The sequence below is a fragment of the Dothidotthia symphoricarpi genome (assembly GCF_010015815.1).
Source record: "Dothidotthia symphoricarpi CBS 119687 unplaced genomic scaffold P153scaffold_11, whole genome shotgun sequence".
Taxonomy (NCBI): Eukaryota; Fungi; Ascomycota; class Dothideomycetes; order Pleosporales; family Dothidotthiaceae; genus Dothidotthia; species Dothidotthia symphoricarpi.
Genome location: NW_022985018.1, coordinates 202,396 through 224,892, shown reverse-complemented (window position 1 = coordinate 224,892; position 22,497 = coordinate 202,396). Strand labels below are relative to the sequence as shown.

The 22,497-nt window shown below is 52.0% G+C and overlaps 9 protein-coding genes and 1 non-coding gene across 10 annotated transcripts; 8 read left to right on the top strand and 2 right to left on the bottom strand.

Moving 5' to 3' along the window:
- Positions 1–36: 36 nt before the first annotated feature.
- Positions 37–534, top strand: P153DRAFT_266877 (uncharacterized protein; the record flags this gene model as incomplete). The annotated part of the gene is made up of 1 exon (XM_033662873.1): positions 37–534. A coding segment is annotated over one exon (498 nt), but the record flags the coding sequence as incomplete, so codon positions are not given.
- Positions 535–4,445: 3,911 nt separating this feature from the next.
- Positions 4,446–6,101, top strand: P153DRAFT_24891 (uncharacterized protein). The gene has a single exon (XM_033662702.1). It carries the CDS (start codon positions 4,574–4,576, stop codon positions 5,969–5,971), a length of 1,398 nt encoding a protein of 465 aa, XP_033523146.1. The 5' UTR covers positions 4,446–4,573; the 3' UTR covers positions 5,972–6,101.
- A 7-nt stretch (positions 6,102–6,108) lies between these two features.
- On the bottom strand, positions 6,109–7,776 carry P153DRAFT_317047 (uncharacterized protein). Its single transcript, XM_033665010.1, has 4 exons — positions 7,572–7,776; positions 7,394–7,504; positions 7,276–7,348; positions 6,109–7,223 (listed from the first exon to the last, which is right to left on the bottom strand). Exons 1-4 carry the CDS (start codon positions 7,585–7,587, stop codon positions 6,233–6,235), a joined length of 1,191 nt encoding a protein of 396 aa, XP_033523145.1. The 5' UTR covers positions 7,588–7,776; the 3' UTR covers positions 6,109–6,232.
- A 907-nt stretch (positions 7,777–8,683) lies between these two features.
- Positions 8,684–10,459, top strand: P153DRAFT_317044 (uncharacterized protein). Its single transcript, XM_033665009.1, has 3 exons — positions 8,684–9,080; positions 9,133–9,260; positions 9,420–10,459. Exons 1-3 carry the CDS (start codon positions 8,950–8,952, stop codon positions 10,319–10,321), a joined length of 1,161 nt encoding a protein of 386 aa, XP_033523144.1. The 5' UTR covers positions 8,684–8,949; the 3' UTR covers positions 10,322–10,459.
- Positions 10,460–11,604: 1,145 nt separating this feature from the next.
- On the top strand, positions 11,605–13,165 carry P153DRAFT_423251 (uncharacterized protein; the record flags this gene model as incomplete). Its single annotated transcript, XM_033672414.1, has 3 exons — positions 11,605–11,705; positions 11,752–12,120; positions 12,182–13,165. Exons 1-3 carry the CDS (start codon positions 11,619–11,621, stop codon positions 13,163–13,165), a joined length of 1,440 nt encoding a protein of 479 aa, XP_033523143.1. The 5' UTR covers positions 11,605–11,618.
- A 67-nt stretch (positions 13,166–13,232) lies between these two features.
- P153DRAFT_292597 (UPF0061-domain-containing protein) lies at positions 13,233–15,164 on the bottom strand (the record flags this gene model as incomplete). The annotated part of the gene is made up of 2 exons (XM_033663840.1): positions 13,233–13,433; positions 13,500–15,164. The coding sequence occupies 2 exons, from the start codon at positions 15,162–15,164 to the stop codon at positions 13,233–13,235; spliced, it is 1,866 nt and encodes a 621-aa protein (XP_033523142.1).
- A 324-nt stretch (positions 15,165–15,488) lies between these two features.
- On the top strand, positions 15,489–17,435 carry P153DRAFT_367105 (uncharacterized protein). Its single transcript, XM_033668189.1, has one exon. It carries the CDS (start codon positions 15,607–15,609, stop codon positions 17,134–17,136), a length of 1,530 nt encoding a protein of 509 aa, XP_033523141.1. The 5' UTR covers positions 15,489–15,606; the 3' UTR covers positions 17,137–17,435.
- Positions 17,436–17,929: 494 nt separating this feature from the next.
- Positions 17,930–19,332, top strand: P153DRAFT_340929 (uncharacterized protein). Its single transcript, XM_033665898.1, has one exon. It carries the CDS (start codon positions 17,974–17,976, stop codon positions 19,303–19,305), a length of 1,332 nt encoding a protein of 443 aa, XP_033523140.1. The 5' UTR covers positions 17,930–17,973; the 3' UTR covers positions 19,306–19,332.
- Positions 19,333–19,557: 225 nt separating this feature from the next.
- P153DRAFT_367104 (uncharacterized protein) lies at positions 19,558–21,099 on the top strand. The gene has a single exon (XM_033668188.1). The coding sequence runs from the start codon at positions 19,813–19,815 to the stop codon at positions 21,022–21,024; it is 1,212 nt and encodes a 403-aa protein (XP_033523139.1). The 5' UTR covers positions 19,558–19,812; the 3' UTR covers positions 21,025–21,099.
- A 127-nt stretch (positions 21,100–21,226) lies between these two features.
- Positions 21,227–21,309, top strand: P153DRAFT_t74. Its single transcript has one exon. It is a non-coding gene; the product is annotated as a tRNA-Thr (tRNA).
- The last annotated feature ends 1,188 nt before the right edge of the window (positions 21,310–22,497 follow it).

The following is a 22,497-nucleotide window of genomic DNA, read 5'->3' as shown; positions in this document are numbered from 1 at the left end:
GACCCGGCGCTTGCGCAAGAACCACCCCCACTCCCTCTCCCAGCGCTCTCACAGAGACCTACCCTCTACTCTGGATGTTGCCTTGCCCTCAGCGCGCCTCTTCTCGACCGCCTTCGAACGCTCCTTCCTTCTCCGCCAGACTTGACGCTTTCAATTGGGAGCGGCTATGGTTTGCTTGAAGCATGCCTCATCGCCGAGCCTCATTTTCTACGTGTTGTTGGCGTAGAAGTCGCGCCAAGTTCGAACATACACTTGCCCGCGGCGAATCACCGCAGCGTCTATGGGACGCGTAGCCTCGAGCCTCTCGCTACGGAAGCCGTGGCGTGGCTGTTTGTATACCCACGACGCGTTGGCTTGATAAACGAATACATTGCAGAACACGGCAAAGGGAAACTAGAAACGATTGTCTGGATGGGGCCGAACGCTGACTGGGGTGACTATAAGGGCTGTTTTGCGGGATGGCATGTGCATGTGCAGAGTGCCGCTGAGATTGGCGGAAGAGCATGGGAACTTGTCGCTGTCGCAAAAAGACGCGAATGATTCGAAGGGTCGTGGCCTGTACCACTCTTTCCACAGTTCGGTGAGCCTGTATTCCGAAGAACGCACGCAATGCGCCAACAATTGCTCTCACGCAAAACTCTTGTATTGCTGCATGCTTACTAGTCCAACCGGAGCGACTTTGTTCAGAGTGGGTTGAGACGTTGAGACCTCGCATTTTGGTCTGACGCTAGTAGACACAGTACGCTCTTTTGCTCATCATGGATGACCAGCTCGCCTACTCTCGAACTAACCAAGGTCATTGTCTTTAACTTGGAGAACAGATCACAAGTGTTCCTTTGTTGCTAACTTAAACAACGACGTTGTGCTCCTCGACCATCAATCATGGATTGTCCTTTGACTCTTGTATCTTTTGCTTGTCCAACAACGTCTTGCGACAAACCAGGCTATGAGTTTCTTATAAATCGCATTCATATTCACCTCGCAGACTTCTTCTATTCTATTCTTCCACAACACACTGATCTCACTTGGCTTTTAGTCATATCATTCCACACAGTTTTGGACTTCAACTGGCACAGGTGTTGATTCTTTCTCATTCTTCACCACTCTCACAAGCTCCGCAGGTAAACATATCATCTCGTCGTATGTCATGGCACACATAATAGAAGGATTGGCGTTCTTTGCGGTGGCACAGCTCGGCGGTAACCATCCTGATGCTGTGGTTGGTCTACTTGCTGCAGTTGTGGGCAGTGTCATTGTAAATTTACCATATCAAGCCAATCAGCCAGATTACAGTAAGCAGCACTCTATCGGATCGACAGGTAAAATCAGTCCGCAGGCCACGCCGATAGACCCGATCGACATAGCATCATTTTCAAACAAGATAATCAACGAGCTTCTGTTTATGGAAAACGTAATTGAGACGACTCTGACAGCCTCTCCTGATCATACCATTGTTGGTTCGGATAAAATATCAGACGGTTCTACGGTTACATCCAGTGTCGAGGCTGAAGAAGGCGCTGAGGGAAACGCTGCTTCCACAGGCACTCTTCGAGGCATATATACTTACCTGACCGACAAGGTGCCTCACGCTTCCAACATCTTCACAAAACCGGCTAGTATGTCCATATGCGAGTATGCTTCGACTTCTAGCTACAGTCCCGACGTTGTCCCCTTGCCTTCAGTAGCATCAGACCCTACTGGAATCGCGTCCACCGACTCCAAGAGCACCTCATCCGATGATATTCAACCAATTGGTGAAGCCATCGACAAAGTCACCAGTACTCACCAGCTGCTACTAATGTGGGAACGTGTGGAAAGGCACTTCGGTCCCCTTGTGAACTCGCGCCAAAAGTCCATCGCCGCTGGCCTCGTCACTATGAGCGTAATCCTGCTTTTTACTGCTTATTGGACATGGTCATACGCTCCCACGGAAATCTACTGTTGCGCGCTTGCGGCTTCGCACGGAGTCCTGGGCATCCGAAAGTACGTCTTTGGCGGAAAGCTCCGTGTTATACTCACAACGCTCTGTCAAAGAATCTGGACCAAACCAGTTTGGCTGATCTGGGTTGGCGAACAGCCAATGGTCAACGCTTTGAAAACACTCATGGTCGTTTTGGCTACTCTTTTCGTACTTGGGTATCTGACCATGATATGGTTCTACTTCCTAGTTGATGGGATCAAACCTGCCGTCAGGCCGATACTTTTCGACCTTTCGCATGTTGTGCGAAAAGCCGTCGCACATGATCAGACCACGGATACACTACCTGTCGTAGTATTGAAGGGGATCATCCCCGAATGGGGCTCTATATCCTCTCCTATAGGCAGCGGCTGGAGACTTACCGCTACCTTGCTTAGCGAACGTTGGGTATCTCTTACTGTCCGGATGAACTCCGTCATACAACTTCCTATTCGGGCCATCGATTCTCTCACTAAAACCCACGTGTCTCCCTTCTGCATGTCGAAGCCATTGAATGACGCTCGTCAACTTTTCTGGCGCGGTTTCGAGCCCATCAAGGAATCTTTAGACTATCATGTCTTTGAGCATGTCATCGAGTTCATGGTTAGCGCAGATAAAGTGATGATCGAAAATTTCAACGAATATCCCTTTCTTCTATCCTGTTACCGGTCTATCTGCTACTTCATTTTGTATCCGTCATGGTGTGTCCCTATCGTCGTTGCTCTCGTCGCTTTCCCCACGCAGGCCTTCCTTCAAGGACTGAGATCCTGGCCGCGAAAAAAATTTCGATCTGTCGTCTCTGTGTTTGCCAGCCTTGCAGCCTCATATGGGTTGACGTGCATCCCGTTCGTCGATGGCTTCAAGTGTAAGCTAGACTATGCGACCGCTGTCTTCACGATTATCTCCTTGCTGTTGTGGTATCTTTCGCACAGAAGCACAGCGGTAGCTACCCCAATGGCAGACGGCGGCGACGATGACATTGAGCATGGCCACCCTGTGTCAACAGATCATAGGCTCGCTACTAAAGGTGTCTCACGTTTGTTCCTTCGACGGATGCGAGAGCGAGTGGCTCAAGGACTGGCTTCCTTGGTGCACACGTTTCTTACACGTGGATCCTTTGGACGGCTACCGAATCTTGGACTTTTAAACTGGGTTCACACCATTTGGGCACACGCAAATCACATTTACAGATCGTTGCTTCTCTGGCTGCTTGCGATCTTGAGAACTGGCTATGATCTCGCGAACCAGTTCGACATTTTAGCGTGTGAGTTTTGGGTTAAAGTTTGTACTGCAATTGGCAATCGCGTGCGTCCGATAGCAGGTAAGACTGATGCTGATGAGAAAAAAGGTATGTAGCTCCAATTATACAATACACGATCCTTGATCTATATTAACTTTTGGTAAGAATACCTTGGCTGATTGATCTTAGTAGAAAACGATGACCCCGCTGAGGCTGGGGCCAGATCACCTATGAGCTCGACTATAAAACCTACAGAGGATGCAGAAAATGACGTGAACGAGACGGAAGATAATGCCAACGATACTCAGCTAGAGCAAGAGCTTGATAACGACGAGGTGAGTATCGATTACGACGAGGTCGCAGTGCCTCCCAATCCACTCACCAACGACTACTCAATTGAAGGAAGTGATGATGAGGAACCCCGCACAGATCTTCCCACTTTGAGCGAGAAACAAGCTAAATTTGGTCTGTTCAATTCAGCTCTATCGTCCAAACGGAATTTGGGGAAGTACGATCGTCCGGCAAACCGACCACGCTTCAATCGATTACGTCGCGCCATCGCGCTTACGAGTACGTCAGAACAGACAAGTCAAACCTCTGCTGACCAAGAGATTGATTCTCAGGATGGAGATACGCAGGGTATGAAGTTTGAGGATCAAGAAATGGCCGGAGACACTGAAATCGACCAAGCTCGAAATACTAGGGACGGCGACGCCAATGAATATGACGGAGTCTTGAAGGAACAAGCCACTGCTGACACAGCCATGTTTACAACTAGCCCCGGTCTTGGTGGTATTCCTGTGGCTTCCTCTTCCTCTTACCCGAATACCTTACAAGCAGAAGAGGTTGGTTATAGTGCTAGCGAAGCGCAAGGTTTGCAAGATAATGAGCTTATCGCAGATCTAACAACTCTGCGTTTAACGTCTAAAGCAGATCTGAAGAGGTCCAAGAAGAACAACCTGAAGATACCCATCAGGCTGAAGGTAAAATCCGAACTGGAAGGAATTACTTCATTGCCTTTGACACCAACCAAGTCAGTCTTACTTGTATCTAGCAGCCCACGCTCATCACCACTTTCAGTCATCGAAGACCAATGGGCGAAGCAGGATGAGGTACGGGAAGCGGCAGCTCGAAAGCGTGCAAAGGAGTACACTGCGGCAATTGAGGAGAGCGTCAAAGACAGAGAAGAAGTACTGAACAAGGCCCAACAGGGTCTGGAGATCTTGAAGCTGGAAGAAGACATCGCGTCTCTGAAAGAACAAAGCAATGCTTTGGCGAAGCAACATAGAGCGCCAGATCCTCTCACATTCCCTGAACTGAACCTGCTGGGAGGACCCCGTGTTCGCCCGGCTACAGGCACGGATTCCAAACGAGAGATGCGTAACAGACTTCTTGGGGGCCCTAGTGTGTTGACGGAATTGCGACTCAAGAGGGAAGCTGCTGAGAGGGCGGCTGCTCTTGACTCAGCCCGTAAGCATTCTTTTGGCTCCGATACAAGTTCTGACGAGAACAACGACGACAAGCCCTCCGGTCAAGGCGGTGCAGTAGACAAGAGAGACATAAAGAAACTCAAATCGTCGACGAGCCCACCTATACAGTCTGACGACGATGGAAAGCGCTTACTTGCATCGCTGAACGACATCATAAATGGAGCAACCGTTTCAGGTGGGACGACCTCAAAACGCAAACGTAGTGCAGATAGCGGCGACGAAGAGAACATGGCGGATACTGAGGCATACTTGGACGAGAAAAATGTGAAGACCGCAAAGGAATCTGGTGGCGAGGTCATCGACGACGGGAACGTGGAACCGCGTTCCAGACAAGCATCATGGCCAGAGTCATCCGTCGAGAATGGAAATATCGAAATGAAGGACGTGGAAGACGATACACCGCTGATCCTACCATCCCACAGTACGCAGGCGGTGCAAAGCAACGCCGTTCCTCCTACCGGCACAATGAATGATGACAACAACAATAGTGGAGATGAGGAGATGGAAGACGCAACCGATTACACTCAAACCCAACCTCAACAGGCGTTTGTTCCCATAATTCAACCACCGTCTGCTCCTATGCCCCAGCCGTCATCTACCCCAACGACCAGTTCTTGGTTCCGACCACCACAGCCGAGCTATTCAGGAACCTCACAACCGTCCACCCCATCAGTCTTGGCCCCCGCGACGCTCCCCATGCCAGGGATCTCGCAGCCACCCACACCCGCCGACCCAGAGCCCGAAACAACCCCCCAAGTCTCTCCCATCCCCTCGCCCCCGTCTCCGGAAAGCCTCGGATCCCCGCTATCATCGCTTCCATCTGACTCCGACTCTGACGACAATGACGACTCCAGCGACGACGCTGACCAGGACACGACACAAGCGTCCACGCAGGCAGCTCCCGCAAACGACGACGAGCGTGAAAGTGTGGCCATGGATTTGGACAGTAACCCGCGCAGCCCGGCGCCCTCCACAAAGTCACAAGCTAGCTCCGAGCAGGCCAGTGACGCCTCCAACGATGATTTGTCGGCGGAGCAAACCGCTTTCCTGGAGGCGGAACTCGGTCTCGATCAAGCAGATGACGCTGCCAAGACCGCGGTGGGCGCTGATGCAGCGCAAACGGCGTCTGCGACTACGGCGCCGCAGCAATCGTCGAGGCCGGGCGGTGTGACGAGTATTTGGGCTTTGAGGAGGGCGAGGGAGACGCGGGGTAAGGGGGAAGATAAGAAGGAAGAGACAGGGTTGAAGGGAACGGTGGAGTATGAGGAGGACGTGGAATGGTGAAGAAAGGTAGGGGCAAGGGAGAGAAATGAGTCTTGCGTGATGCTTAGTCTAGTGTTTTCGTGTGTTGATCTGCAAAGTTTTAGCGTCTACAAAACGACTCGAGGGACAGACACTATGAGGCTGAAGTGGATTGAGTTGAAGTGTTGTCTTGGTGATAAGTACTGGTAAATGCATCTTCTATACCAATCATATCTCATACCAAGCCTGAACCCCCACGTCTGCGACTCTACCATCTATTTACATTCCTCTCTCCTCCCACTGTCACGATGTGGGCCCAACCTTCTTCCCTCCTCCAATCCCCGGCAACTTCACCCGCTGCACCTGCGCTACAGCATCCCCAAGCAAAACTCTAACCGCGCCCTCCAACCTCCGATCCTTCCTCCGCCTCATCCACAAGAGCACGATGCCCAGTATGAATACATCCACAGCGACATGTTTCAGCCCCGCCCACGCAAACCGCCATATCGCGCGGAACAACCTGTAGTGCGGCGAGTGTGTGAACAGGCGGCGGGCCTCGAGTTGCTCACGCAGGGCGGCGACTTCGGCTGTCATCTTCATGAGGGCGGATTCGACGCGCTTGCGCCATTTCGGGTCGCCGGGGGCGTTGTCGTGGGGTATTGGAGATGGTGGGGGGTTTGCGGCGGGTGTGAGTATTGGTTGGGGGATAACGGAACGCATTCGGGGCGCTGGGGTGGGTGTATATGGCACGAGGGTTTGCCGTGTGGGCTTCATCTTGGTTTGCACAAACGCGTCGGAGAAGGGATTGTGTTGCGAGTCCGGGGCGTCGACGAATTCTTGGCGGTCGAGCTCGGCTTCGGAGGCTTCAAGGTCTTCTTCGCTTTGCGATACGGGGGATTTAATTTGTAATGGCGGTTCATCCTCATCGTCTTCATATTCTTCCTCCTCTTCTTCTTCTTCCTCTTCTTCCTCCTCTTCTTCTTCTTCCTCTTCTTCCTCTTCCTCCTCCTCGTCTTCTTCCTCTTCGTCGTCGTCTCTTCTCTGGCTTTGGCTTAGTTGTGAGTAGGGTGGTGGATATTGGAGGCCCATTTGGCTCATTGTCTGCATGGGCGAGGAGGACGATGAGGAAGGCACGTTGGATTTGACCTGGTCCCAGACAAATTCCAGTTCGGCGACGAGTTCGCGGGAGTCGGCAGAGGACGAGGCGTATTTGTGCATGGTGTCGATGAGGGTAGTGATATAGCGGCGTTTGGCTTCTGTGCGCGAGAGTCTGTTTTGCTGTTTCCAAGCATCCCTATTCCTATCAGATATCGTATCATGGCAGGGTCTAACTTCCCAAAACGTACCATTTCTCCCGTGCCCGTTGGTCCTGCTCAGTGGTGCCTAAGGGGCGGTCCATGATACCGTCGACATCACCCTCTACTGCTGTCAGACGGAGTATAGTGGGGGGTGGGTGTTGCATACCCATCGCTTGCTTGTAAAGGCCATACAATCGTAATCGTGTCGCTGAAGGCGGTTTTGTTGATCCAGTACGGATCTTGTTGACTGTGTTGAGCGCATGGCTAAAGACTCTATCTACGAACATCCCACGTGTCAGCTCATATCTTGGTGTATTCAGTTTCTTCTTTGGTGTACTACTGACCCACAGAATCAGACATGGTGAGCGTCGTCTACGCGTTCCTAATTACAGCAGCACTTGATGCACCAGGATCGCGGATATGAGAGGGTCAACGAGCAAAAAAGTGTATGAAAAACAACAGCAGTAGGGCGCTGGGGTATTGCGAGAGAATGTCGACGTTGTGCATGATGCTGTCAGATGCGGGATCGTGGTGAGGCTTTGGCGTGCCATCGCGCGGGAGAGCTGCATTAGGCCTCGGCAGAGTTGATGACGCGAAGGTGATCGACAATGCGAGGCGAGTCGTCTTCACGTGCGAGCCGGGATTTAATTGATTCGATCTATCATCTTGACATCAAGCTGCTCTTTTCAAATCTCAACGCGTTTTGGAATTCTTCACAGCGTTGCTATCATCTTGTTGTTCATGCGGTGTGTGAGGGAACAGAGCTTGGTGCACAGAGTGTCCTAGGAACGGCCAACAAAGCACTTGACAGTGCTTCAGAACAGCGATGCAGGGCGAGTGCATGTCTCCACTCCAATCCACTCCCGCACGCCACACATGCTGGCTTCTGCGTTGTCTTGTCTTCGCCTCGAATGCTTGTCCGTTTCACCGCAACCACGATACACATCATGTGGACACGCTCTCGACCACCCACCTCTGCTGTTGTCTTGCATCGTCACAGTTCTGTTACATGCCCTTGTACTTCCATGCTAGGCCAAGCCTTGAATATCTTCTGCACATTGCCATCAAAGTCACCATCTATCTTTATGGCGTCAGATTCACGTTAACGGATACTGCAAAGATCAAATAGCATAGTAGGTGGATTGAGTGCCCACTACTCGCGATGCTACTAGATTTATGGTTATCATTCTGCCAATGCTCCAGGACGGTCTTGCAAGTCAGTGCTGTTGTGTAAACATGGGGTTTTACGCAATCATGTTCCAGCGTTTAGACCAAGACAGAGCAGTAGGTCCGATAGCTATAAGGTAAGGGGACAACCAAGATGGATGGCGCAAACGTCCTTGACAGTTCTCCTTGTAGACTCTCATCCTGGATGGATTCGCCATGTATGGCGGTGCAATGTCGTGTGGGAGGTGGGGTGCGAGCCTCGGTTCAAGATCGCGACTGCCTCACTCCAGCGAAACTTCCCCTTCTACTCCACGTTCTGCACCTGCGGTTTGGCTGCCAGAAGGGAGCAAGAGACGGCGTAAGGAGCAAGAGACGGCGCGAGCGAGGTTGCAACGGAAAGAATGGTCGGCAGAATGAAGGACCGACCCCGCTGAAGATGGGGTACTTTTGTTGTGTGTGTGTTGCATCACACGTCAACACCATAACTTCTACCACTCGACTCATCACGACAGACACCAGTTGCTGAGCGCAGTGCCACGACCACCAGACAATGCAATGAGCCTCCCAACTCCCCTCACCGGGCGCCTCGTCTCCCTGCAGACAAAGGACGAAGTGCGGGCCAGCCTCGAAGTCCACAGCGTCTACGTTGTCGAGGTCCCAGCCAAGTTTGCCAACGTTGTCAAGGAGTGAGCTGCTCGCTCCTGGAACAAGCCACATGACCCTGAACTAACCGTGCAGTGCCGTCCAAGCTGAAATCCCCGACTTCAAGACGTCCGAGATCTCGCACTTGCGCCGCGTCGTGCAGTTCAAGTACCTGCCGCCTTCACTGCAGAAGCAATTCTATCCGCCTGCGAGGCTCCCGAGAGGTGATGAAGATAATCCTGCCACCACAGCATCATTATCTACATCTCCTGCATCCCTGCCTCAATCTCCTTCTTCCACTCCTCCATCTCCTCCGCCGCCGCCGGTTGACGATGGCAGTGAGCCCGCTGCTGGTGAAGACGTTGCTGAAGATTTGGATCTAGTGCGCTACTTCCTGCTGTGTCCCACACGACACATCCAGCATGCAGACCTCTTCGCCATCCTGCGCCGCTGCCCGCCCTTCGACGGCAAGACCGCTCCCCCACGGATCATGTACGTGACCGTCCCAGCCTTTGCGCCTATATCTGCCGAGCAGGCTGCCGAGTGGAGCGACTCGTACTGGCCCATCTCGTACAAGAACACCAATCCGTACGGCCCACATCCCAGTCTTGTCGCGCGCAATACAGCAGAAATCGAGGGCGAAGCGGGAACCTGGCTTGCGCTTGCAAATACAGCCGCCAAGCAGATCTCGGACAAGTGTCTCGGCGAGCGACTCGGCGTCGTTGTCGTTGATCGCCAGAAAGACCCTCCAGAAGTTATCGCTGTCGCGGGTGACTGCCGCTGGCGATCACCAATTGGTGCAGTGGAACCCCACAAAGGTCAAGGCAATGTCATGGCTCACGCCGTCCAACGCGCCATCGCCATGGTCGCCAAGAAGCGTCTTCGTCTTGCGGGCACTGACCCTGCATTGCTGGACCGTTCACTCTTCTGTGATAGTCCCCTTACGGACGTCGAGAAAACATACTACGAAAAGGACAATATTTCATCAAGCGGCTACTTGTGCGTCGACTTGGACATTTACCTCACCAACGAGCCCTGTGTCATGTGCTCAATGGCGATTCTGCATTCAAGGTTCAGGCGCTGCATCTTCGCGAAGCGCATGCCATACACCGGCGGTATGACGGCTGACAGCGCGCATGGTGGTCTGGTTACGGGAGGCGGCTTGAGGCACGGCCTGTTCTGGCGTCCGAGCGAGCTGAACTGGAAGTTCCTGGCTTGGGAATATCACGAGGATGGCAAGGATGCGAAGACCGTCGCGAACGTCAAGGAGAGACTGCATGTGTAGATTTGGGGCCGGCGGAACAGATTCCACATTGGATAAATGGTATTATCACGGCGCATTGGATTAGATGTTGACTTCACTACGTGGGTGTGGTAACATGGATTGTAGAATAGCTCTCAATGATGGCAGATTTATCATGCGTCAGTTGCTAATTACTGTCGTGAAATAAGCTCTTGCTTCCTGAACTGAAAGATAGCATGGTCATCTGTGCAGCGTCGACTTGAACTGTATCTGGCTCATCCCAGTATCTCATGCTTTCTGAAGTCACCATACAAGATCATGGAAACACACATTCGTCTTTTCCGCCTCGAAAAGCCAGCACATCTGAGACACAAATGAAAAGCCAAGCGAAGTCCTCGTAACCACACTTGGATATTGTCAGACAGCACAGTGACCGACAGATCCCTTTTGTCGGATCCTTGAAGATACTTGAGAACTTGTGAGCATGTAGAAGGAACTTCTCCTTAGACTCACGATGTGCGCTTATAAAGACGCCAAGTGAGAGATAGGTGACACATATTTCAGCTATTCTAGTCTCCATATCCGGATATCAGAGATCTCGGGATCTTTCGAAGTATCCTTGCGTTGTGTAATGAACTAGTCGAATAACGTCGTTGCCTTCATCTATCGCGACTAATCCAGCGCATACCGATACCGTCTCTTCAATATCGGGACAGTCGTCCTCGTCAAATTCAGACTCACTGAATCTCACGCCGAGTGCCAGAGCCAGTCGCTAGCTTGTTGAATGCACTCTTGATCGCGTTTGGCGAGATCTTCCCGATCAAGGACTCCAAGCGAAGTTGAGCAAGAAGAATCCTGATGGTGTTCAAGAAGAGGTTGCTCAGCAAAGGTGTTGTGGAGAGAAGAGACTTATGGAAGAATGGCTTGCTGGGAGAAGGGGATTTATAGAGAAGGCACATGTGGAACAAACCAGACGGTGAGAAAAGCTCTATGGATCTTGACTCAAGGACATATCTGTCGTAGTCTTTCGGTATTTAGCATATTCGAAGACATGTCTCAACAGTGACGAGTGGAAGCATAGCGTCTAGAAGTTGAGAGTAAAGTAGTTGGAACTCCAAATAGTAACCACGGTGCCCGGAGAAGTGAGAAACATGATGCTTTTCACGCATCATCTTCGGCTCCGATCGGTCGAAGTTGATTACGCGCGGGTGAATGGTTCGCGTCGTCTGTTTCGCGTTTTGGCACGTGCATCCGCGAATGGTGCTAAATTAGCGCGTTCTCTGTGAGCTCTCGAGAGGGCTTCATGATCAACACCACAAACACGACCAAGATCGCAACAATGCTTCCCGACGAAATCATCGTACAGCTCAGCAATGAATACCAGTGTCGCGAACAGCAAATCCAGCACCTTGCAGCCCTTTACAATGTAAGTTTCCCGTCTGCAACAACGACCACTGCTAACAAGTGCCAAGTCACATCTTCCCTCTCCATCACTCCTCAACATCTATGGGTTGGCTGCGACAGGGAAATCCACAATTCTAGCCTCGTATTTCCCTCTTGCTGGCATAACACATGCCGTCATCAATGTACGCGAATGCATCACCGCGCGACATCTCCTTGAGCGCATTGTCTCTTCGTGTCTTGATGCGCTCGACAGTTCCCACGACGAGAAGACGGATAGAAGACCTTATGCGAGAACAGAGAATCTGGGCGCTCTGTGTGTGAATATGGGAAAGATACTGCAGGGCAGAGACAAATTCGCGCTCGTGCTTGATGGCGTAGACAAGCTTAGAGAACCTGGCGGGACGCTGATTGCTGCGCTGGGAAGGTTAGGAGAGACGGTATGTCTTCACACTATCCACTACACACATATCAAGCCAATATGGCTGACAAACACCGCAGATTCCAAACCTTGCGCTCATCCTGACAACAACCCTTGCGCTCACGCCCTCGACCCTCCACTCCTCTTCAACACCATTTCTACACTTCCCGTCGTACTCGCGCGCCCAGCTCCTCACCATCCTCGGCAAAACTCCATCGAGAATCTTCCTTACTCCTCCGTCAGAAGAAAAGTTCCCAGACTACACACCCGATCTCGCTGCCGAAGACGATGCATGGCTCTGGAACCGCTTCCTCGGCGCCGTATATGACTCTCTCGCGAAACACACAGGAAGAGACCTGGTCAGTTTTCGCAGCTGCGCTATGCGCCTCTGGCGCCCGTTTGTCGAGCCCGTCGTCTCCGGCCAATTCGGAACGCGCGATTTCTCCCGCCTCATGGTGAACAGACGCCACCTCTTCCAGCTCGAAGACTCCGTCCTAGACAGCATCATCACTTCCAATGACTCCCATACAGCCGTTCTACCTACAAGCGCAATACCACCAACGCCCAGCAAACCCAAAGTAAAGCGCATAACCACCCACGACCTCCCCTTCTACACAACCCACCTCCTCATTGCGGCCTACCTCGCCTCCTACAACCCCTCCCGCACAGACGTAACATACTTCATGAAGCACACGGACAAGCGCAAAAACCGGCGGCGCGGCACCTCGTCCACCAACCTCGCGCTCCCCAAGGGCCCGAACTCCAAATCCAAACACCGCAAGATCTCTAGGCACTTGCTTACTCCTAGTCCGTTCACACTTGACCGCCTGTTTGCTATTTTCAGGGCCCTGCTCGATGGAAGTGTGCCCCAAGTCGCGGATTTGTACACGCAGATTGCGACGCTGACGAGTATGAGGCTACTTGTTAGAGCGGGGGCGGGGGGGAGCGATGTGTTGGAGGTCGGGGGCAGGTGGAGAGTGGCTTTTGGGTGGGAGTTTGCGCGGGCGTTGGGACGGTCTGTGAATTTGGAAGTTGGAGAGTATTTGGTCGGTGGTGTAGATTGAGTCATACGTAGTTCGTCATTGTCGTCATTTCATCCAAGTTTTTACAACCTGTACATGTGCAGACAGACTATGAGCTACAACTGCACTGCATCATGCCCTTGTACTTGGGCACATCCCCGCAGAACCGCTCCTCCTCATCCGCATCCCAGTCCCAGCTTTCCTGGAACGGATTGAGATTCAGCTTCATGATTTGCGGCAGGATATCGCGCTGATGTTTCTTCTCCACGCGGTCGATGAGCTCGTCGAGGATCCATGAGCGAGGCACGAACTAGATCAAGTCAATAATGTCCTCATAGCAACAGCAACAACAGTGGAGCAAGTGTTTAAGACATACCTTGGGATTCACAGCCAACATAGCAGCCTGACGCTCAGCCTCCGACTCACTGCCCCAGTCCTCCTTGGCGCGCGCAGCCCATTTCCCAAGCCACGCGCCGATGCGCTCGCGCTCCTTGCCCTCCTGACGTGGCGCATTATCCGCGCGGAAGAAGCGGCCTGCTACATCTTTGCGCGCATCGTCCGTGTCCAGCTCGTTCAACTTGACGGCAGACAACCTGCGGAACGCGTGGTGGAAGTCCAGCTCGAACTGCTCGAGACAGTCGAGCAACTCGGACATGAGCTCATCGAAATCGGTATCTTTTTGCGTCTTCAGCCCCAAGCGACTCATCATGAGGCGTTTGTATTCAGCAAGGAACACGGCTTTGTACTCGTCGCCGCACTTCTCGATGATGTTCTCTGCGCGATTTACGAGCTCGGGGGCGTGCGCTTCGCTGACGCCTTTTTCGACAAATACGGCGTCATCGACGTGGTCGCCTGCGCCCATGAGCTCGCCGAATGCCTCGCCCAGGCGCACGAGGTTCCACCAGATGATTGTGGGCTGGTTGCGGTAGCTGTAGCGCAGCATGTGGTCGTCGTGGTTGGGCGTGTAGGCTGGATCGAATGTGTCGAGGAAGGCGAAGGGGCCAAAGTCTATGCTTAGGCCGAGGATAGATGTGTTGTCTGTGTTGAGCACGCCGTTCATGAAGCCGTATGCTTGCCACTTTGCGACGGTTTGGGCGTTGCGGCGGAGGATGGCGCGGTAGAGGCGTGTGTAGCGATTTTCCTGGTCGAGTGCGTCGCCTTCGATGGTTTCTTTTGCTATGCCTGTCTGGACCTGGTCGTGGGTCTCTGTTGCGGTTCCTGAGGGCAGTTTGGAGGGGAGCGTGTCCCAGCCGCCGTAGACGTGCTCGGCTGTGTAGTCGGCGAGGGTGCGCAGGGTGTTGCGGTCGCCGCGATTGCGCTGGAGGTCGAAGGTTCCAAAGCGGATCCAGCTCTGTGCGAAGCGTGTGACGATGGCGCCGGGCTCAACGCGCTCGCGTATGATTTTGGTGCCTTTATTCAGGGTGAGGGCTAGCGCGCGGGTGGTGGGTATGTTGATGGCGTTCAGGTACTCGGAGACGACGAACTCGCGGATCGACGAGCGTAGCACTGCCCGGCCGTCTGCAAAGCGCGAGTAGGGTGTTCGCCCGGCTCCTTTCAGCTGTACCTCATACCGGGTGCCAGACGACGGGTTGGTGGCCTCAAACAGCGAGATGGCGCGTCCGTCCCCGAGCTGGCCGGCCCACTGTCCAAACTGGTAGCCGCCATAGCACTGTGCCCATGGATACACGCCCTCGTCTGGCTTCTCCGCGTCCCATGTCAAGATCTTGCTGCCCGAGACGACTTCCTTGAACTCTTCACTCTGCGCTTCCTCTTCGTTGAGTCCAAGGGCTTGTAGTGCGCGCTGACTGACGCCTAGCAGCTCGGCCTCTCCAATGGGGTCTGGCCGGACGTATGTGTAGAGCGCCTCCTTGACCATGCGCGGACCGAGAGTTTGCCGTGGCGCATTGTGCGAGTCTTTTGGTGTGGGGAAGGCGGCGTCGGCGGGGAGGTTCTGCGTGAAGACATTCGACTTGGGCAGAGATTTGAGGGAATGTTTCTCACCAGTCGAGCTGGTTGTTTGGGGAATGTCGAGGTGCGCCATGACTTGGTTGAGGCGCATAGAACTGCAGATGGTCCTTGATGTGTCCTTCGATAGTGCAGGATTGGGTGTCGCAGTACGTCGCAGAAGGCAAGAGAGACGCAGCATGAGATTTGGGGACCAGAGTGGCAATATGGAATGGAGAAGAGAAGAAAGAGGGGGACGCGGCGGCGAATTGATCTATGGCCTCACACATCTGTCAGAGTGATGAGCCTCGACCGTGGCGTCATACCTCGGAGAGGCCGCCATGACTCGCTCATACGCTAAAGTTTTATAATTTGACTCGCGCATTCTTCGACTCTTGCATCGTCGCTGCTGAAACCTTCACTTGGCCAATCACCATCTTTCACGACAGCAATCTCGAACCCGTTGAAGCATTACATCTTAATGTTCACTTCAGATGCGAGCGTAGAGCCCACTGCGTTGTGTTTTGACAGATATAGCTATGAACGGCCAACCCATTCCAGGCTTCTACTTTGATCCTGACAAAAAGAAGTACTTCCGAATACAGACGTCCACCGCAGCACGAGATCTGGACATCAAGCATTCGGCAGAGAACATCCGCAAAGAGGAGAGGCGGAGTCGATTGAACAGAGCTGCGGCTGTCCAATCCAACAAAACACGAAGAGAACGGGTTGTACGGCGAAATGCCACTAACTTCACGCAAACGTGTTTGGAAAGAGAAATCGGATTCAGAAGGAGATCATTCTATGTGCAGAGCATGTGGCCAGATGCATGCATGTCCGGCGTTGCTACCAGGCTAAAGAAGGTGGTCGATGCACCTGATGCTTCTATCCGGTTGTTCGACAGAGACCCAATCTCCAAAACCATCTACGCTGTGATCGGAGAAAACAGGATCAAGCGAAGGCGAGTACATACCACAAGCGACCTTCCGCTTCCTGATCAAGATCTCGAAACTGGCGAGTACTTCAACTCCATGTCTCTTAACGCATATGCCTTCGAACCGTGGGATGAGCTTGTGCGAACGACATCGACAGTCTCATCTCTATGCTATTTGCCGGTAACGGGTGCGTTGGCAACAACTACACTAGGCGCTGATAGACCACCCACCGTACATTTGAGCGACCCAGAAAGAGACGGACCATATGTGGGGCAACTGTTTACACCCAAAAGCTGTACAGCAATACGAGGAGCTGCAGCGAGACCGACGAGCTTCGCGCCTTCGCCAGGTTTAGAGAACACAGTGGCGGCAACACATACAGAGCATCTTGCTGTTGCTGCTTCACAATCACTTCTACTCTTCACCCGGTCGCCGACTGGATCCTGGGATTCGGCCACTGCCTTGGACGATCTCAAGTCAGACATCCTCTCTCTTGACTGGATTTCCTACACTACCATTGCTTTGGGCTGTCGTAACGGAAACGTTCGCCTCTATGATACACGTTCGGGTGGCTCGAGCCGTGTCTTGACGCACTCCCAACCTATAGCTAAAATCAAGCGGGCCGACGACCCAACACGCCTCGTTGTATCTGGTCTCGAAGACACACTTTTTCTGTACGACATCCGCTCACCACGCTTTTGTGGTCCCTCTGAGTCATCTTTCAAACATAGTAGTCAGCACTATAACAAAGATTACTTCAACACTCGGTTCCCTGAAGGGCGTGACCGCAAAAAGCGCCGCAAGATGGAACACACAGCCTTCAAGAAGTGGTCACAGCCAGTGCTAAGCTTCCCCCATGCTAACCTTGATGATCTGGATCTCGACGTGGATGTCCATCCCAGACTTGGTCTGGTCGCTGCAGCTCAAGATTTGGCCACGAGCAGTGCGGCTATAAGAGTCAGTAATCTCTGGACCGGCAAAACAGTGAAGGAGTTCACTCCCAACAAGACAGGTCCCGTTAGAAACAAGACGCAAGAAAGGATTCGAACGCTAAAGTTCATGGACGACGAGGAAGGCGGCGGCGTGAATCTGTGGGCGACTATGAATGGAGGGATTGTACAGTTCGGGTGGTGAGACGCGGCTTTCCGAACACTATGACTGCATGTGTAATGACATCTGCGGAGGACAACCGGTTCAGTACTACCCTGCAAAATTGCGCTTGAGCGGGAAGGGAAGCAATAGGACGAACACAAACACAAGCGTGCTCGTAGTGCGCACATAACCTTCAGTCACAGCACTTTGCAAAAACTTCGCGTGTTCAAAACATAGCGCACATCAGGTTCTCATAGTCTCTTTTTGTTTGTTATTCCCACGGTTCCCGCTGTCATGTATCAGCTAAAGCACTTATCATTTGAACGTTACAAACAGTTTATCATCGAGGTATTTGTCTTCCTGTGCCTGCGAGGCGATTGTGCATGCGTTCAACTACATGAACACTCTTTGTTTACTCCCAAGATTTGAGTCTTGACACAGTTCACACATCCAAAGCATTCGCTTTTACCAGAAGGCATCATTCACGTCGCTCCATCACTTCGATATTGTTCCCCTCACAGTCTGTGCGCAACCGTTCGCAGTAACTCACTTTCACCCTGAAGGCCACAATCGATACAAATTCTGATCGTGTACTCCTCAATTTTCTCACCACCTACGTCCGCTAGCTCATCCATAAGCTCAACACCACCACATAGTCACATCGCCACTCGAATTTTTCGACCTGCGAAGGAAGCCATGGCGTTGCATAAAGCCTGGCAAGACCTTCACAACGTCCGCCAGCAGATTCAACCTAAGCTCGGCGCCGAGCTCAACGCCGTTCCAGAAGGCGCCAAGGATGGTGTCACTGTTGTAGTAGACAAAACACACAAACCAAGTGACAACGCCAATCTCGACAATGTGAAGGAAATCATCAAGGATATGCAACGTCGCGCTGGTCTACCGCTCGAGGTATCGACCCATGGCCGGTTTTCCCAGATCGAGCTGCACGAGGAGGTCATCATACCCTTCTTGATCGCACTTCTCGTCTTGGCCTTCTCACTCTGGCAGGTCCCTCTCCAGGCCGCTCGATCTACAGATGATCGTCACCTTGCCTGTCTGATTCCAATCTTCATGGTCCTAGGCGGCTCTCTCGTCCACAAAGCACTCGCCATTACTACCGCATCTCCTCGTCAGGACTCTCCGCACTTCGGTTGTGGATGGCTAGCCTACTCCTTTTCCACGCTCTTGCCGGCTATTTCTGGCACACACGAACTTCTCCCCATGCCAGATATGCATTGCAAGGTCTTAAACTTAAAGTCGGGCTATGCTCTCGACAACAACTCCTGGCTCCTCTCCCGGGTTCTGCGCGACTTAGAATCATTGAGTGTCCGCCGGACCTCAAATGAGGGTATCTCGATTGAGATTCTCGACCTTGTGGCGCCCATAAAGCCGCTCTCCTGGTACGCCACGGTCTGCGCGAACACTGCGAGCATGGTGATCATGTTTTCGCAGCTCGCAATCGCAATTTTCACCATCTATGCTCGTCGGGACACCTCAGTTTTCCTCCTGTTCTCGCTTTGCGTCATGCTCATGCAGACAGTTGTCAGTCTTCCAGCATGGCGCGAGCAGAAGTTCTGCGCCAGAAAGGACGGCAGCAAAGACGCAGCATGTGCGCTGATGCGGGGTAACGGACATCGATATGTGTCCATCATCCGCAATGCAGACCCAGATGCGTGGAACATTGAGGATCTTGCTGGCGCATGCCAGACGCATTACGATTACTCCCGCACCCTCGAAGGGCCTATCTTGATCCTCACTTTCCTCGTGTTTCTCGCATTCACCTGCCTGTCTACGTACCTCGACAACACAAATGTTGTGTATATGCTCCTTATACTCGCTCTTGGAACTGTCGGCAACGTTGTCACTGTCGCATTACCTCGTGAATCGTGGGCACACGGTCTGAACCTCGAATCTGTGGGCGTCATCTCGGATGATCGAGGGGTCATGAAGGCACTCCAGAGGTTGGAGGAGGGCTACGAAGGTCTGGGTGAACCGCTGGTTAATGAATTCTTTCCTGGTGGGTTGAGGCTGAATGAGGAACTTTGGTGGGCGGATATCAAGGGGAAGAGGATGGAGAGGAAGGCGCATGAGGAGGAGGGCATGGGGAGCATGCACAGAAAGGTGGGGACAGAGAAAGGGAGAAATGATGGGATGGACGATTGGCTGTTCATGCCGGTGAACGTACCTGACATTCAGGACATTGAGATGTAGATATGAATGGCCTAGCGCAAACGATGTTGCGGACTCGATCTTGTTGTATGTGGAGTTGTAGGTTCAAGCGACTTTGCTATATTTCATGTGCTCTACGATTGGATAGCCACAAATCACTTTTATGGGGGATCCAATAACCACTTCGCATACTAGACAACTTCGTACTTACACACAAAGTGACGCAGCCAAATGTGGCTAGCGCGATGGCTATCCGACTCCAATTCCGATCGCAACAATCCACCAGCACCTTGACAACACTCACCATCATTCGCTTCAACATCGTTTCTGAACTGCATACGATTTGTGTATGCTATTTGTTTCAAAGATTCAACATATAGGTACAAATTGATACTCCGTGGCACCATTGGGAGCCCCTCAATTGTGCGACAAGCCTCGTCTTGAATGATTCCACGTCTGCGAAGACTTTCGAAAAGAGTTCTAGGATACTCATTTGTACTGATACCCATAATCCTGATATATCGTTGCTGGGAACCGTCGGCAGCTCCAATGCCTACTTCAAGCTCCCCGACCGAAGTTGCTACCGCGTTGCTGGCGGAGAAAGGCTGGCAACTACAGTCCTTAAAAGTCATACAGTCTCTCTGGGCTGGCTACGGCCAGATCTGTCGGATCACTGCGACGAGCTTACTATCTGCGGACACCGAGTCGCAATCTTTCATCTTGAAGCTGATAACGCCTCCAACGCACGCGAATCAGATCAAGGATGAGGGCCATATGAGGAAGATACTCAGCTACCAAGTGGAACAGTACTTTTACAGCCAGCTCGCTCCACAATTACCATCTTCCGTTCCCGTAGCTGAATGTTTGGCCAGCGTGAACGAACACCACGCAGACGGTACTTCAACAACAGCCATGCTCATGAGCGATCTCCGCCTAGAATATCCCGTTGCAGGAGAGAAGCGCGAAGCCCTTTCCCCAACCCAAGTCAACGCCTCGCTCGACTGGCTCGCCAGCTTTCATGGCTTCTGGTGGCCTCGCGTCGGGACCATGGATCGATCTGCGCTCGTCCAACCTCCGCTCGAGGAACTAACAAAAGACGGACAAAGGGATGCGTCGAAGACTGTATGGACGAACGGCGGGTACACTTACCTTGCCACACGACGCACGGAATACAACACCCTCGCCAAGGACTACCACTCAGACTGGAACCTGCTCCTCACCGAACCAGTAGACTTTGAGAAATCCTCGATCTCGGAAATCGTCGCATTATTCCTCGCGCCCCGGATCACAGGTCGATCCCCCTTCACGGCGTACGAAACGCTTATCCACGGCGACGTCAAGAGCGAGAATCTATTCACCAGCACGGCCGGCGACAAAGTAGCCTTCTACGACTTCCAATACGTCGGTCTAGGCCTCGGCGTCTGCGACCTAGCGAAACTGTTCACATGCTCCGTGCCTTTGCACATGCTCGTCTCAGAGCAAGTCATTCCCCGCGAGTTGGCTATGCAAGACGGCGAGAAGCGACTACTGCAGCGCTACTGGCAGAAATTGAGGGAGGTTGGGGAGCAGGAGTATGAGTGGACGGTATTCGTGCGGCATTGGGAGACTGCGCTTGTGGATTGGCTGAGGTTCCAGGCCAGCTGGGGTTTTTGGGGCAATACGGAGTGGCTTGAAGCGAGGGTTCGAAATATCTTGAAGGACGAGGAATGGTCAGTTGCGCTGATTGCAAATGTGCGAATGGCGGGACTTTTGGACTCGTGAAGTTGTAGGTCGTTGATGCTAGGAATTAAGGTAGATCTTGACCCCACTTACTATTACCCCTCATCCATTAGTCTCACCGCTCGCTTTGCTTGGCCTTCCAACTGGATTATGGTTGATAAACACTGCTTAGAACCTTGCTCTTGCAACGTTTGAGAGCTTTATAAAAGTCAAAACTGAGCTTTTCGGCATAACATCGGAAATCGCCCGTTTGGCTTAGTGGTACAGCGTCTCACTCGTACGTCCTGCGACATGAGAAGATCCTCGGTTCGATTCCGAGAATGGGCACTTCCTTTTTGCGTTTCCTGTGTGTTCATTCTTTTGCCTTCCTCCAATCTATAGATGTGCAGGATGAAGGTGGCCATATGTCTACATGACCTTGTCAGGCATGCAAACCTGATTTTTAGCTGAGTAGATAGACATACCTCCATACTTTAAGCTAAACACCAGAGGTTGTTTTTAGGCAACACTCAGCATTTACGTTCGGAATATCCTTTTGACAATCAATCCACGAGCTGGAGCCTGAACCGGAGCACCTTGGGAGCGCTGACCAGAAGTTGGTAATATAACAAAAGCGGACGACTTCACTACTTCTTCAAAGGCAAAATACTGTCATTGCCAAACAAATAGCATCCCAAACATAGTGATAGACCAAGCCATCGCGATAACCTCCGAGGAGAATATCGAGCTGCTTTACCACTGGGCTGGCAGGACCGCAACTAGAAGCAACTTGATAAAGATTCTGAACCATCTCGCTAAACAGTGATTGCGTTTGAAGACCTTGATGCCTTTGGACGTCTTAGGCGACCGGAATATATCAAATTCCACCCTTGTGTTCCTCCGTGCTCATGGATGAGAAACCAATATGCGGGTTACAGATGAATATTACTCGCCCCTCATTTTGTGTAACATAACAGTCACCACTATTGGTGTAAACACTGCCCCCCTAAACACGTCATGGTTACAAAAGACGCTGCTTTTAGCGTAAAATAGGGTGGCGATGAGTATGTGTTCACTAGTGCAGTATGTTCTCATCGTTTTTAAACTCAGCTGAAACGCGTTGCGTTGCAGTCCTACACTATAGACTTCTCAACACAATAGTTACCTTGGGTTTGTTCTGGAAATAAGATATTGAACATAGGTACTGCTACCATACAATTTCTACAAGGATATATGCAACGAATAACATATTACGTTTTCAGCCAAGGGTGATGTTGGTAATTCTGCACAGGATTCCTAATTGGGCCAACTCTCGTTATTGTTATAGTACTTTGCATGGCATTGCGAATGTTTATAGATACACGTACATCACGATGGTGTTTATACTGACTATAGATTTCTGCTTTTCTTATACAGCTCTGAGTGTCTAGATGCTTCCGAAAATTGCTCAAAAGTTGAACTTATTCACACCGCCGTACTCAACGTCAGGATTCCGTGTCTTATCTCTTCTTATATCTCAACAGCTGAACATGAAGC